Source organism: Hoplias malabaricus, chromosome 1, assembly GCF_029633855.1.
Source record: "Hoplias malabaricus isolate fHopMal1 chromosome 1, fHopMal1.hap1, whole genome shotgun sequence".
Classification (NCBI taxonomy): domain Eukaryota; kingdom Metazoa; phylum Chordata; class Actinopteri; order Characiformes; family Erythrinidae; genus Hoplias; species Hoplias malabaricus.
In genome coordinates, this window is record NC_089800.1 from 18,941,064 (window position 1) to 18,957,847 (window position 16,784).

At 36.2% G+C, this 16,784-nt stretch overlaps 1 protein-coding gene across 2 annotated transcripts; it reads right to left on the reverse strand.

The window, feature by feature from the left end:
• Positions 1-723: 723 nt before the first annotated feature.
• Positions 724-15,904, reverse strand: zdhhc20b (zinc finger DHHC-type palmitoyltransferase 20b). 2 transcript variants are annotated; one of them, XM_066664138.1, is made up of 14 exons: positions 15,781-15,904; positions 12,872-12,898; positions 12,227-12,321; positions 11,512-11,632; positions 10,791-10,860; positions 10,578-10,610; positions 10,362-10,482; positions 9,157-9,192; positions 8,785-8,917; positions 8,509-8,635; positions 4,826-4,918; positions 4,641-4,750; positions 4,355-4,402; positions 724-4,280 (listed from the first exon to the last, which is right to left on the reverse strand). In XM_066664138.1, exons 1-13 carry the CDS (start codon positions 15,896-15,898, stop codon positions 4,359-4,361), a joined length of 1,128 nt encoding a protein of 375 aa, XP_066520235.1. In that variant the 5' UTR covers positions 15,899-15,904; the 3' UTR covers positions 724-4,280; positions 4,355-4,358. The 2 variants fall into 2 exon arrangements, with proteins under 2 accessions (XP_066520235.1, XP_066520161.1); XM_066664064.1 differs by lacking the exon at positions 9,157-9,192 and having other exon boundaries at positions 15,781-15,900.
• Positions 15,905-16,784: the final 880 nt, after the last annotated feature.

Sequence of the window (16,784 nt, forward strand, 5' to 3'; positions counted from 1 at the left end):
AAATTCAAGCAGTATTTCACTTTTAAGCAAGAAAAAAAAAATGTGAGATATTGTTTAGTGCAACCTCTGTTTGTCAGCTATAACTTGCTTTCAGACTCCACATCCAAAGAAGCGTCTTAAACTAAGATGCTTCTTATGACTTTTGGTCTGTAGCTTAAGCTCTTGTGAACAACCTTTTGGTGTGGTTGTTTGACACTGGGCATGTATTTTGAATACATTTTAAAAGTAACCCTCCTAACATTGACTATAATGCAGAAAAATGCCCTACTAGATCTCTCATTAGTGAGGTCAGTGACTGATGTTTAATGATTAATTCTGGATTGCAAAAGCCATTCCAACTCATCCCAATGTCATCCATTTTTTTTAAAAACAATACAGGTCCACAATAGCACCCAATGATTCCAGGTAAACTCTGGGCCCACTGCTACCCTGAACTGGATAAGTGGTTACAGATATTGAATGAATGAATGAATTGAATGAATGAACAAGTTCCACAATACCATAGCCACATGCAAGTAGCTTTATATCATTAGTTTCCTCTTCGCAACAAATACTGTGACCGTCAGGTCAAGTATAACTGCTGATTATTTTTATAAGCAGTGCTTCTGATAACAATTATACAAGATGTGCTATTAATTGTTTGTCAGCAATAGGTGCACTTAAATTAATTAATATAAAAAAAAAAATAAAAAAATAAAAAATAAAAAAAACATTTTACATGTATATACAAAAACATTTATTTTTCATCATCATCACATAAGCAAATACTTGACATTCACAAAATATCAAGATTAAAATGAATCAGACAAAAATAGATGTGAGGTCACCATTATTACACTGCCAGGATTCTGTGTGTATAATCTTAAAACATGATACTGACAACAAATAAAAGTCCCTCCCCAGCTTTCACAACAAGCAGAGTACAAACAGATGCTACTTTACATGCAATAAAACATTAGTTTGATTTGTTTCATTTTTAAAAATATACTATAAAATAAATATGGTCCAAAATAAGTAATCATTAAAGATATTGGTATGGCTTGTAAGATACTGTAAAGGTAATTTTCAAAGAAAATATTGATCTGTGCATTTAAATAATTAAATGACCAGTGATTGTGTTACTTATGGATGTCAAATGTGATGCATATATTTGACAAATGGAGGGAAATGTATGATTCATTAACATTCTCAAATAATTACACTTTTTTGTGCATTACCTCAACAAAAAGAGTAAGTGTCATGTATCAGTAAGGATTTTTAATGCAATTGTATTGATACCAGCAGATATTCCTTGAAAAAAAAAAAAAAGGTAACTTAATTGGTCTTTTACGTTGTTTCATGATGGAAAGTATATTGTACTAATGTGGAAAAATAAAAGCCTTGCAACAATTACTATAACACATGTAGCGGCACACATCACAGCAGGCGCCAAACATTCCAATAAACATTCGCACATGACTAAACCTCTCATATGAAAAACAAAATAACAAACAATGAAAAACAAACAAACAAAAAAACTGTACTTGGGATAACAGATATTCGAATAACAGCTCAGAGCACTTTTTAAAAACAATAAATCAAACAAAGTAGGCTTTAAAATTAGGCTTCCCAAAGTAGAACCAGCAGCCCAAAGTTAAACCTTGAAGACATTTATCCCACCATGAATTTGCTCTTAGCCTAATGCCTCACCCAATGAGAGAAGCAATATATTTGTATATTCAAACTCATTAAATTGTAGTTTTTCTTTTTAAACAGCATTTTAAAGAATTTCATAAACAATATATAGTGTAATATTAAATAATGATGCTAAAATACATTCTTCAGTATTTTCCTATGGCATACCACAAAGACTGCACTTTGGCCACCCCCAAGACAAAATGTTTGGACGACACTATTGGTTTCTAGGCAACATTAACCTCACAGGTAGTGCATTATACATAAGAAAGCAAGTTCAGGTGCAAAAACATCTGAAATATCAACTGATAAAACTACATAAGGGTAAAATTATGTAGCTATTTTGCCAAATCGTAACTCTGTTAATGAGACTGATGATGTGAAGCATCATCCTTATGAAGCACCAAAAGTTACTTGTAGAGCACATTTGTGGAGAATCTTCAGGTATATCATGAGTGACTGAGTAAGTTAAAAGAAGTCATGCTTCCTTTCTAAAACTAAATCCAGTTAGCATTCACACAATAACAGCCTCTCTATAAGAAGAGATGGCCATCTGTTGGCTAGTGATACTGCAGAAGGAAACCTTCTTGAGTAATTAACATACAGAATATAACATACATTTTTTTTTTTTTTAACAATTTCATTTGGTTCCCTTGGTGGCACTGGCTGCACTATGAGAGTGAAGAGGTATTATGTACTGACTGTAAACACTCCATAAGAAGAGCCCGGATATTCAGCCCTTTATTTGGCAATGCACAGCGGCCTCACATGGCCAAGGTTGCCTAATGATCCAATAACAAGGCTAATATTTAGAAAAAAAAAAAAAAAAAAAAAAAAAACACTCAATACTTGAGAGAAAGAAAGGAGGAGGAGGGAGAAATGGAAAAAAAAGAAAGAAAAAAAGCAGCTTAGAAATACATATAGAATTTGGGAATTAAAGGGAATTTGTTCACATTGGCCCATTTTAAGCCCCAGTTAGTAAATACTTTAAGAGTGAAATTATATGTAAATACTTTCATATCAAGGTGTACAATTGAAATATCATGGAATTCACCTGGATCAGTAACGAGCGCTCATTTACTGAATAAGATTCCAGTGAATAGGAAAAAAGCATGATGCCTAACAGAGCTCATCCATTTTACAGCAAATCTTAGAAAGAAGTGCTGTCTTCATCCACTACTGTATGTGCAAGTTGTTGTATGAATAATACATTAACATGCAAAAGGTGCTATTGCGGGCCGAGATGTTTTTTTAAGATTTCAGATTTAATTAATTCAGAGTGCTTTTACATAAATAGGTTTCAAATGTTTCAATGTTGTTCCACGTTTTATCATTTATAGCTTTTAAGTTTCAATGATTTCATATACCCTTTCAAAACTTTGTATGTTGTTTCTTTGTATGTTCATTAAAAAAATAAAAATAAAATTATTAGCAAAATAAATTGTGAATTTTAAATTTCTCCTCCAGTCATAATTTATAACCCTAAAAACTCATCTCAATTATTTGAGTTATTTAAAAAAAAAAAATAATAAAATTCTCCAATGGCTTAAAATTGGCTTCAGTGCAACTCCACACCACCTTCAATGCAAGGGAAACACAGCAGAAATTTTCAGCCACGGCATTGACTGCTTATTGAAAAAGCTGTAGCAATACATTGTTTACAGTATTAAAAAAAAAAAAAAAAAAGATTTAGGACATACAATCAGACTTCAAGGTCCATGTTGGAATTTTTACCTAGAGGAAATAAAAATTTACCTGCAGAGTATCCTTTTTTCTGACAGTGCATTTCAGCTGAACAAAACCATATAACTCAGAACCCACATGTTCACTAGTCACTAAAAAAAATTCAATTTTCAAACTTTAAGTCAAAAATTTGTCAACAATACACCATTTTACATCAAACAGCTCTTTGTGTCTCAGTGATGGATGCATGTAAAAATTTCAAAAATTTACTGGAACTGCCTTTAACCTGAACCTCTTTCATAATGAGTCATTCTGTCCTAGATAGGCAAATATTATTCTGTGCTACAACCAGGAATCAAGAAGCAAAAAATCCCTTTTCCTATGTTTCTACATTTATATTAAAAAGAGGGACTGGACCAAGATGGCAAATGGCTCTTCAGATATCTCCTCTCTATGTAAACATCAGATCAGTCCAAATTTCAAGCCTCAAAATACTCAGAAAGTGCCAATGTCTTCCAGAGCAGAAAGATAGCATTTGGAAAAAGGCTTTGAACAATCATAGTGCATTTTCTAGTAAATACAAAAACAAGAAGAAAAAAAATTGTAGAAGTTGCACCGATACATGAGCAGGCTGAAAAATGGAGGGGATGGGGGTCCATGCAGGATTTGGAAAAATGTGATTCACTGTGCAAAAAAGGCAAATGCAGAAACATGGTGTCATATTCTCTATAATTGATCAGGTCTAATGTATCTCATGTAGACTTCTTGAATCCATGTACATGAGGATGTCTTGCAGTGGTGACAGAGATAAGGAGTTGTTTAAGGCATCTCATTTGATGGCTGTATTACTCCTCCGCAGTTTTCAACCCTGGGAGTGAAAAGCTGAAGGACACAGTACTGACCCTCTTCAGCGTCCATCGGTGCTGATTAAAGAAACAATGAGTTAACCACTCATCATTCACTCCCAAGCAGAGACACATTGGTGTGGCACACTAACCTGGCTATGACTCACTCTCCACGGAAATAGTGATGGTCTCACTTTCATCTGTAAAGTATAAAAGACCCAAACAGCATAATTTTAGGTAAAATTGGTGTTTACAACAATGGACAAACACAGCCTCAAATGTATTCTGTAGATCCCATGTTGATTTAAAATATAATTTCTCCATTTTGCTTTCTGATTATTAAAATCACAAAAACAAAACATATATATATATATATATATATAAAGCCAACTTTCAAACAAACATAAATCTAAACAATACCCTGTTACAATAACATACCAGATTTCAAGCCATATTCCTGATCATCATTAGTGTGGAGGTGGTTGCTGAGCAGACGGTTCTGGGATTCGCTCAAAGGACTAGACTGCTGGATGGATCCATCTTCAGAACTGCAAAAAAAGGACAAACAGCTTTGACAAAACTGCTAACAGCCTTCAAGACAGCAAATAAATATGACACCTCACCTTTTGCGCTGGCTGTCAGGATGTAGAACTACTGCTGGCTGCTCAGGATCAATGGCCACCAGTCGAGTTGGAAATGTGAGGCCATCTCCCTGGCTGATGTATGGGAAAGGAAAATCAGAGAAGGCTTACTTTTATTTATCAGGTATTTAAATTACCATAAATAAGTAAAACTGCAAAAATTAAATGTGATGGATACACATGGGAAATGCATACATTGTTATCTGCCATATGTAACAATTATAAATTCTATAAAGACACAACATAGACATACGGCCTAACTTAGTCAAATACTCAAGTCATGTGAAAAAGTTAGGACATCCCATGAAAACCTTTGTCTTTTTGAGACATTTGGACATATGAGCTTCAGTTAAACAGTACTGAGAGATGTTGTATAACAATAAGAAGAAATTACAATAAACACATTTTAAATGAACAAAATTGTGCATTTCTTGTGAGGAAAAAGTTAGGACATCCCTACATTTATTACTGCTTAAAATGTCTATATTTAGAATCAGATGCACCACATCAGCTGCAAATGATTAGACCACCATTAAAGAGGACATTGGAAGGAGGCTCTTAATTAAACCTCAGACATTAGTTTGATTTGCTCTTGGCTGAAGTGAGTAGTATCACCAGGCCGAGATCTAAAAAGATTTCTCTGAGGCCTTCAGAAAGAAGGTTATAGATGTATATGAGCCTGGGAATGGATGTAAAATATCTCAAAAAGATTGTAAATTATTTTCCGGACAGTAGGATGACTGATTTCTAAGTGGAGAACATTTAAACCACCTGCCGATATGGCTAGGTCAGGCCATCCTAACAAGTTCAGTCCATGAGCAGACCGCAAGATGCATTAAGAAGTCTCTAACAATCCTAAAATGTCATCACGGGACCTACAAGTGGTTCTTGCCACAGTTGATGTCAAGGTACATGCATCTACCATCAGGTAACGACTGCACAAGGAGGAAACCCTTGCGGTCAAAAAGACATCAGGGCAAGACTAAAGTTTGCCGAAAGCACATAGACAAAGACCAGGACATCTGAAACAATGTGCTTTGGACAGATGAATCCAAAGCTGAATTATTTGGGCACAGTAACAGAAGACCACCAGCACAGCATTTGAGCACAACCCCTTACCAACCGTGAAGGTGAAAATGCTTTGCTGCAGCAGGGCCTGGAAAGCCCTCCATCATAAAATCTACTTTGAATTTCTTTACTCTATCAGAGAATGCGTGAGGAAAATGTGAGACTTACCAAAAACTGAAGCTGAAGTGGACCATGCAACATGACCATGAGCCAAAACATTTCAGTAAATTCACAAAGAATGGCTCAAAATAAGAAATGGAGAGCTCTGGAACGTCCAAATCCTACTGAGATGCTGTGGGGTGATCTGTCCATTCAAGAAATCCCTCAAATATCACACAGCTGAAAGAATTCTGCATGGAGGAATGGGAAAAACCACATCCCAGTCGATGACGGAGAATTGAGGTTATTTGGGCCAAAGCGGGAAATACCAGCTATTAGGGCAGAGGGTGTCCTAAAATTTTTCTCACGAAAAGAAAAAAAAATTACATTTTACAACTTTAGTTTATAAATAATTTTACCTGTTTTATTTATTTAGTTACATAAGAAGTATAAGTTCCATCTCTCGGTACTGTTCAAATGAAGCTCAAATGTGTAATGTTTAAATATGTTCAAAAATATGGGGGGCACGGTGGCTTAGTGGTTAGCACGTTCGCCTCCCAGTGCTGGGATCTTGGGTTCAAGACCCATCTGGGTGGAGTTTCCATGTTCTCCCCGTGTCTGCGTGGTTTTCCTCCCACAATCCAAAAACATGGAGGGTAGGTGAATTGGCTTCTGTCTAATAACTGTCCTGCTGTGTGAGTGAATTAGTGTGTATGTGAATGAATGTCTGTTTGTGTGAGTGAATGAGTGTGAGCCCAGATATGGATTGGCGCTCCGTCCTGGGTGAAACCCTAGTGCCCGATGCAGTCCTCCAGGTGGACGGTCGTTCCTGGTCGAGAGTACGCTGTGCGCGTTTGGCTGCCGCTTCTCACCAGTGTGTGTGGATTGAGTGTTCTGAGCGTTCTGAGCAGTGTGGATTGTAAAGCGTCCTTGGGTATCTAGAAAGGCGCTATATAAGTGTAACGATAGATAGACATAAAAATACAAGGAGATTATCATGGAGTGTCCTAACTTTTTCACATGACTGTATCTATTTGTTCCTCGAAGCTGGATGCAATATCCATTCCACCCAAAACTTACGTCAGAACTGCAAATGAAGTTCAGAATGCAGTTATAGTCACCTCAAGTAATTGTTTAAAACAAATAGAAACCCAAATAAAACGGTTTCAGTTTTTTTTAGGGCTTAGAGCTGACATACAGCAACTTTTGTGCGCTATCTGACATCATATCAAGGGATTCAAAAAAATATTTTCTTTTTCATGAGACATGGAAAAAGCAGCGTTTATGCAAGTCAGGGCTCTAAGGGGGCAAAAAATACTTTGCCCAAGTACGCATACGCAGAAACTTCAAGCTAAGCAGACTGGGTTTCACGCGTAGTTACGTTAAAAAATGTGCCATGACACATTTCATGATGCATTCAGACTAAATTTTTTATGACTCATATAATTCATGTCAGCATACATGTATTTTATTTGCACAGTAAGTTACAAAATACTAATTTATATCAGGTTTTTAATAGATCAAAAGTTAACATTAACTTGAATAACATGTTCAGATACTCCTGCACCAGTTTTTCAAACTACTGATTTAGTCAGTTCCTTTGACTGATTTTCTATAGGATACAGGTCAGGACATTTGTTGTTGAGAAACGTTTAAAATGATTGTCTTCTTGGAAATCCCATTTGTGACTATAGCCCATTTTACACTGAAAAAATTCCAGAGAAACTCCAAAGTATTATTTCAGAGGATTTTGCGGAATGGTCCTTTCACACATGTAGCACACAGCAGGAGATTTTTTTGTGAGTCAGACACATTCTTGCAGTGGGTAATATGCCATGTGCAGCTCGTGCAGGAAAAAGTCTGGGACAAATTTTGCCTGTGTTTACGTTCAAACAGGAAACTTCTGGGTTACCCTGAGGTTTGGCCTGTTTCTTAATAATCCTTCTTCACGAGAACATCTATTTTCCTTTCCCAACAAAACTTGATGTTCCAGCCCCATGTGCTTCACAGCTGGCAAGAGTCCCTTTATTTAAAGTCTTGGTAATAATTTGCATACTTCAGCCTGGCATTTTATCTGACTATCTTTGAGTTGGGCTTCTTTCTTGCTCAGCAGACTCTCAGGCTATGACAATGTAGTACTCTCTTAGTGGCAGATGTAGACACTTTGTTACCTGATGCTTCCAGCTCCATCAATTCCTTTGTTGCTAACACAAAAATGTGTTTCTGAAAAACGCAGTGTTTGTGTGTAGTGAAAATATGTAACATTTGCATACAACCGTTTACAGTCGTTAAAGGTAAATTTAGTAGTTTGGAAATTAAGCAGTTTTTTTCCCTAAGAAATAAGTGAATTGCTTTGATTTTGCCCATTTTATCAAGAGCAACATAAGTTGTTGTGAAATACTGAGTTGGATGTCTTTATCCTAGGTGCATCTAAAAAAAAAAAGTGATATCTAGATTTCATACATAAAATAATATGGGTAAATAGGCTCTGAGCTGACCTGGTGAAGACAGGCAGAAGCCAGTATTTCTGTTGGTCTCCAAACACCTGAGCAATATTCTTGGTGAATCCCAGTGAGAATCCATTTTTGTCAGGTCCGTTTCTGAACACAGGAGCCCGGAATGCCTCTAAACAGTAAGGAGGGGTTGATAAAGCACATTATGGAAATGCAAACATTTTCCCCAAATTTTAGCCACTGAGCTGTGGTGACTGGGTTGACTGTGTCTCTTAGTGTAGACAAATGCACAGAGGGGTGGAGATGACTGGAGTGCGTTACCTATGGTAGATCTGTTCTTTCCTACAAGCCACAGGTGGTAAGTGAAGAGTGAGAGAATGCTGATGCAGAACATGGCCGCCACAAAAAAGAGAAATAAGACATGGAATTTGGCGTGAGAATCTGGCAGGTCACTCTGAGAGAGGGGGAAAGAAAAGAGATTTGTAAGACAAGAGTCAACAAACAGGTAAGGCATGGGTAACCACATCATGCCACTTAGACCAGCGAAAAAAAAAACAAAAAAAAACAAAGACAAACAAATCTACCAGAGTCTTCAGGTAAAGAGAGATGACAAAGTGCTATTTGGTTATTGTACCGGTGTTGACAATCCCTCAACAGCAACAACAACCACAACACACTAACACCGGTGATTACCTTCGGACAATTTTCTGCCGATTTCCTCCGGCAAAGCTTAGTGCAAACAGAGACACACTGTTAGACACAAGGAAAGGACAGCAGGGGAACACATGTATACCTCACACAAGAGCTACTGAGGAAAAGAAAAGCAAGGAAGGGTTACAAAACCTGACCAGATAGGAACAAAACAGGCGGCAGTCAACATGAAATGCAGAAAAGTGAAAACCGAATGGGATGGAAAAGGCAGAACAAATTCAAAAAGTCAAGTGAACTCTTGCATTGTAAATAAATATATATTTCGTTTGTCTCGTCATGACCTTTATTTCTGTTAAAGAATTTTCATTTGACGTGATCATTTTTTGGAAGATAATAGGAAAAGAAGAAGGGTCTCTTAATTGTTTACTATCACTGAACTAAAAGTAAAACATAACTGTAGGGATTTAATAGCACAATGCACAAAATAAGAATCCTGTTTATTTCTGGGGTATACGCTGCAATGCACACAGTAGATATTCAGACAAACCTCAACGGAATGTTCAATTGAACACAACGTAGGAAATTAAATGTAGATTTTATTCACTGCATTAGGGTTAAGTGTATTTTTGACCAAGGTTTCAAGAGTCCAACTCAATCAACATGTTAGAATTAAATCAAGAGTTAGTAAATGTTATGAAATGTGACATAAGTCAAAAGGCTCTAAATTAGGTTGCCATCTCAGACAGAAAAAAAAGAGAGAAAAGAAAATCCACACAAGAACCTATTTTTTAGTAGATAAACACATCAACAAATATATCATTTTCTAATGTAGTGGTTCCCAAAACTTTTCTGCATTTCCCCCTTTTGTAGATGAAAATTTTCAAGCTTTCCCATACTTACACATGTTCATATCTCTTGATTCCAGACTCCAAGGGAGTTTTTTTTTTTAAACAGTGTAATTCATAAAAAACATCTTATTGAACAATAAAAAATAAAAAGTGACAAATCACATTTACTCTGGAATTATTACAAATGACATGCATTTTATATATATATATATATATATATATATATATATATATATATATATGTGTGTGTGTGTATTAATTTGTCTTGCCCCAGCCTCCCATAATTAGCATGACAATGGACGTGTTCATGAAAAGGATCGTTAAAAACAAACAAACGAAAAACATACTGCACATACAATTAGATGAGAATGTAATGTATTATAGCAGATGACTACTCACTGTCCAAAACTTGATGAAGTACTGCAGAACAGTGGCAGCGATAAATAAACAATAAACCAGTGAGTATGCTAGGAACAAGATGAAGAATTTGTAATTGGAGAAGCCCACGCAGTTGTTCACCCTGTGGAAAAGTTGAAAAATACAATGTTAAACAATAACACACAAAAGATGGTGAATTCTTTAACACCTCCAAAACTAAGAGAATATCTCACTCACCAAGGACAGTGATGATCCATCTTTAACACACACCTATGAATAAAAATACATTATTTTATCTGGAAATGTTTGTTTTTTGTGCTGTTTTGTCCATTTTAGCATGTACTTACAAACTTTGACTTTAAAGTGTGTATTTTTAAGTGGTAATTTATATTAGAAGTATTCTATCTGCTGGGGTGTATGTAGAAAAAGGTACAAAGGACTTCTGCTCACATGTCACATGCAGAACAGTGATGACATCTATCTGGTTTGATCACCTGGCAGCGGTCACAATAGCGAATGGCTAGGAGGAAAGAAAATAAACCATAATTCAATAACTAATTAGATGGAAAGCAAAAATCCGTTTAGCAATAAACAGTTTAACTTCAGCTGTATAACAGTCAATCTGAGCAAGCTTAACACGGATGAGATCGTTCAGTCAACAGTCATTTTCTTCAATAATTTATCAAGACAAATGTAAATATTTATATTCAGTATACCGTAAGCAATACCATGGTATATGCAATACAGCAAAAGTATACTGGACTGGAACACTGAGAATCTCTGTTCTCTAAGCTCATATTGATCTGAAATTTACAAACTAGGATCCCCAGTGTTCTGAAGGTCATTCTACCCTGGCCATTTAGACTGTTTATTTATTAACTGGGAAGTGAGACATCTGCAATCAGCAATTTGCCTTGCAGTAAGAACAAGAAAGAGCAAAATCCACATAATATTTATACCACATGACTGGTATAAAAAGCAGATAGAATCACCAAACTATGGTCTAAATTTGTTGGAGAGTCACATGGAAAATGACCAAATGATTTTTCATAGCACTGCCTTGATTTAAAAACATAATTAACATTTCTTTTATACACAGTATTCTCAAGACTGAACATATAATTCCATGAAAATAGATCTAAATATTAAAAGCAAAGCTTCAGTAGCTCACCTCCAGCTCCAGTGCGGGTGTACAGCGGCAGACTGCTGGCGACCCTCTTCAGGATCTCCTGCTGAGTCTCTGGACGTTCCTCTTTCTCATACTGCTCCTTCTCAGCTTTGGGCAAGCAGAACTGTGAAGACACATCAACACGCAGTCATCATTGCTGCAAGCTTAAGTTTCAGGCTGCTTCCACTGCTAGATTACAAACAGTTTTATATGTGGCACAAATGCAACAATTTTCCTAATTTATTTGTGCTGAATAACCAATCAAATTTGTATTAGTATATAGCTGCATAGCAAAGAATCAGCATTGCAAATCCTCCAGAAAATCCCAAAGAAAAAAAAAAAAGGCTGGTTAAACTTCCTGAACAAATGTCTACAAACTTTATACACAGTGCAGGAGATATCAAATAACATAGATTAAATATTATTTATTAAAATATATTAAATATTTATTTTTCTCTTTCTACAGGACCTAAATAAAGTACATCAGAACAAATAAATTGACTTCGGTAAAATTAACATCTGCATTAACTGTCTGAATCAAATCCTAGTACAGCCTCGTCCACTTAACCAAGAGAACATTTTACACTGACTGACAGGTGTTTCTGTTAGAATCAGCACATGTAGTAATTGGTGAGGCAAGTATATGTAAAGCATGAAAAACAAAATAATCACTGTTGACAAAGCTCAAAACAGGTATCCCTAGTTTCCTGTTTCTCACCTCTTTGGATGGGTTTGCTGGTCTTGTGAAGATGGTCTTCCAATAAGACCAAACAAACATGATGAAAGAGAGGTGAAACACGACCAAGTAGATTACTATGAGAAATTGAGAACATGTAAATTATATTCAAATGCAGATTTATTGAGAGTGAAAGTGCTGTGGCTTCATTTGCTTTGGAAGGGGGTTAAATTAATGGTATTAAATCTCAGAGTGGCTGACACATGAGAAATGGATTGAAGAGGCAGACAGTGAGCTGAATGTCTTCCCAGGCCGTTGTTTTTCATTAGTAATCCAGTTTAGCCTAAGGTCAGCACAAACAGAATATGGACACTGAGCTCAAGCCTTTCAAAGTGTGCACATCAGATACCTCTACTAAAGGAGTTATCCTCATTTGATATATAAATATAAAGGGTATTAACTGTACATGCAAAATGTAGTAAACAAAAAGATTAGTTAAATCACATTTAGTAAGATAACCACCTGTTAGGAAAACAATTATAGTAATAACAATGATATGTATGCAGGACTCCTAAAAGAACATAAAAGTAAATTTATACTATTATACTACTGTATTCTAGCACTGCAGAAATCTATTATTTTCTAGTTGCATCCACCCTCACCCAGAATAAATATTTAATCACTTACTTTTTTCTCCGGTATTAGGGATTGTGACTGAAAGGGGAGAGAGAGAGAGAGAAATAGAGCCATTTGAACAAGCCAGTATTTGCTTTGCCTCTAACCAACCAGGCATAACATTTGGACAAACTATGTTTCATTTAACACTTCAAAATTAAATTCAAGATAGTCTTTTAGACTTTCCCCAATCAGTAATTTAGGAAATGACCACTGACATAAAAAGTAGTTCACAATGAAGGGTAGAAACCAGACACTGAAATATGTTAATACCTCGAAAACCTATATCCAATCAAAGAAAGGAAGATATTACATATAATGGCTATACATACAATGCCTGTGACAATGTTTTACCTTATCCTGAATATTCTCAATTAATTGAAGGCAGGTGGAGTACATGCAGCTGACTGCAAAACAATAATTTATGATGTGTGATAACATTTTGTTCTGTATCACTATGTGATATGACTTGCAAAAGATAAACACATATTTAAGTGAACATATTAGCAATATACAGAGGTTGGACAATGAAACTGAAACACCTGGTTTTAGACCACAATAATTTATTAGTATGGTATAGGGCCTCCTTTTGCGGCCAATACAGCGTCAATTCCTCTTGGGAATGACATATACAAGTCCTGCACAGTGGTCAGAGGGATTTTAAGCCATTCTTCTTGCAGGACAGTGGCCAGGTCTCTACGTGATGCTGGTGGAGGAAAACGTTTCCTGACTGATTCGCTCCTCCTCCAAAACACCCCAAAGTGGCTCAGTAATATTTAGATCTGGTGACTGTGCAGGCCATGGGAGATGTTCAACTTCACTTTCATGTTCATCAAACCAATCTTTCAACAGTCTTGCTGTGTGTATTGGTGCATTGTCGTCCTGATACACGGCACCGCCTTCAGGATACAATGTTTGAACCATTGGATGCACATGGTCTTACTGGTGCAATGTGAAATTAATGTAGATTGGCCACTAGGCTGCTCCAATTTAGCCATGAAACCTCCCACACTAAAATGGCAGGTGTTTCAGTTTCATTGTCTAACCCCTGTAGTTCCTATGTCCTGGAGTGGATATGGCCCAATTTTCTTAGTTGATTCCAACCTTTTTTTCCCCCCACTGAATAAAATTCATGTCTTCAAGGATTTTGCATAATTTACATTAAAAATATGTATTTTCTATACTGCATTTGATGCATTAAGAAAAAACATTTAAGTAACTGAAAGCTAGACTGTTTTTAAAAGAGTTGACTAGTGCTGGGCGACATGAGAGTAAATCAATATGATAATTAATCGTATTGATTATAATATTGCTTGTAATTGTACATTCTACCATGATTATATATATTTTTTTATTTCTGACCGTCATAGTTCAGTGACAAGGTTTGTACTGTAAATATGCTCCAGTATTAAATATGGGATATTTTTTCTAATGTTGCTGGGAGCTTGTTCCTCTTGTTTGTTGAGTTTGTATTTGGTGTGTGACTGTGCTTTGGTCACTGAAACTGTTTTTTTCTCTGTGTTTACATTTGACTTCTTTTTGTGCCGTTTTATCTTAATTATAGTCAAAACACAGGACATCCAAACCACAGGCTCTGTGTTTTTCTGTGGTACTAGCTGCTCGATGTTGCTTCCGTGTGGCAGATAGGGGCAGAATCACGTGACTACAGCTTGGTAGCATGGTTTTAAAAGGTACAGTATATTAACACACAGTGGGCACATAACAGAATAAAAATAATCAATACAATTAATATAGACAAGACTATGTCGTTTGGAAGTTCTGAATGTCGGTTTCGATTAATTGCCCAGCCCTAGAGTCAACTTTACAAAATAAACTGGCCACCAGTGTTCAGGCAGGTGATCCACAACAACAAAGTTGTTCAAGTCTGGACTGCAGTTTTTCAAACAGGATTTCACAGGATGCGCTTGTGCTGATGCCACTGCTAAAGTAAATTCTGTAATATCAAGCACCTAATATTAGTTCGTTTGTACTAGTCCTCCCTAAACATAACTTTAACAAGTATAAACAGCTTCTCATTGAATATAATAATATTATTAATCTCACTAAATACTATAATACAAATGATGGCTGAGTTCCAACCCTGGAAATGTGTAAATAAAACGATTAAAAAATATATATATTATATTTCAATGTGTTTATTGAGGATGTTCACTTTGAAATAACCATAACACTACAATTTATTTGGCAACAATAAACAGAGACTATACAATCTCAAAATACATTAAGAATAAAAGTAATTATTATATCTCTGTGGATGTCATTAAAAACAATTCCTCTCTTATTTGTGCGAGGAGACATTTTGAAAAATATAGACATAGGGATACTGGCCTTGGGAAGATGGATATCGCCCACCACCGGTAACATGTTGAGCGATTCTGACTCAATCGATGTCACAACCGGCTTATTGTAAATAAGTGAACCGAGCTAGCTGTAGCTAGCACTGCGGTATAATGGCTACAAACACTGCCAGGGGGCTCCCCGCCTTACTTCCAAGTCAAATAACCGCCTTGGTAGTTACTATTCTCTCACTTTGGTCTATAATACTGATAGAAAACGTTACCGAAAAACCTAATAAGAGACTAAATGAGGCTAGCGAAGTAACACAGACTCCAACTCCGCCTCGGCTTAGCTATGCTGGTGGACGTAAATACAAGCAAAACCCCCTTGTGTTTCCATATATAAACACAGACGAGCACAAGAACAACACCTGCTTTAACGTATATAGATAAACTGACAGTGCCAGCAGAAATATCTGCAATTTGATCGACAATAAGCCTTTTGAGCCGACCAAACAGCTTCAATCACTTCCTATTCAACTTATCAAGCGGGCTATCTAAACGTTATCACTAGAAGAGATTAACGCAAAGCCAGTGTGGTAAAAATAAATGGACTGAACTTACTTATACAGAGCTCCACCACGTAGGCATAATAGGACCAGCAAACAACTAAAGCAATAAAAATGACTGGAATCCAAGCCAGACCGCGTTGACAGCATCTCAATACATGGGAAGGCGCCATCTTTTTTTTACCTCCCTCCACTCTACAGACAAAAAACAAAAACCACCCTTCAGTCTCTACAGCACACTGGCCCCTGGACTTACACTGTGTATACATTTTTAAATGTTTGTTGTACAAGAGGAAAAAAATATGCAAATGTTTTCAGACTGGTAGTAACTGTTTCTATACTTGTTTTCTTTAAATGATTTAAATGAAGTAATGCTGCCCTTTCTACTCTAGTATAAAACCCCACTTTCCCCTCAGTTGTATTCTAACAGTTAACATTTACTTGCCTGTTTTTATTTAATGTCATTATCTTCTTTTGGTGATAGCATCTGTGTCTAATTCAGGTTCTCTGTAGATCCAAAATTATTCTTTAAAATTCACAGACTGCCTGTGCTTTATTTAATTTCCAGTCAAAACAGCCATTACCACTAGTAATATAGTTATTCTCTGGAAGAAAAAAAAACACCATACATCAGACAAAACATTAAAATCTCCCAATGTTTTTTACATGAACTATCAATTTTTACCAGCACTATTTAACATACAGTTGCCCTTTGTGGTCCATTTGTTGCACTGAATAATTTTCTTGGTACCTATTCACCTATTCATAGGGCCCGACCTTCTTCAAATGTCAGGCCCCATGAGTTGGTAGGTTGTGTTTCAATGTGTTGTGCTTTTGTGAGTATATCAGACACAGCAGTACTGCTGGAGTTCTTAAGTACTATCCAGCCAACAATCAATCTCTTGTGACCACAAGGTATAAGAACAGTCTAGGAAGGTGTGTCTAGTTGAGAACAATGTAGGAAAAACATTATTTTTTGTGAGACATTTCCAAGAAATGTGCAAAGAAATTTTCCCACACCTCCCAAATTCAGTCTTAGAACATGATGTATTTTTCTTT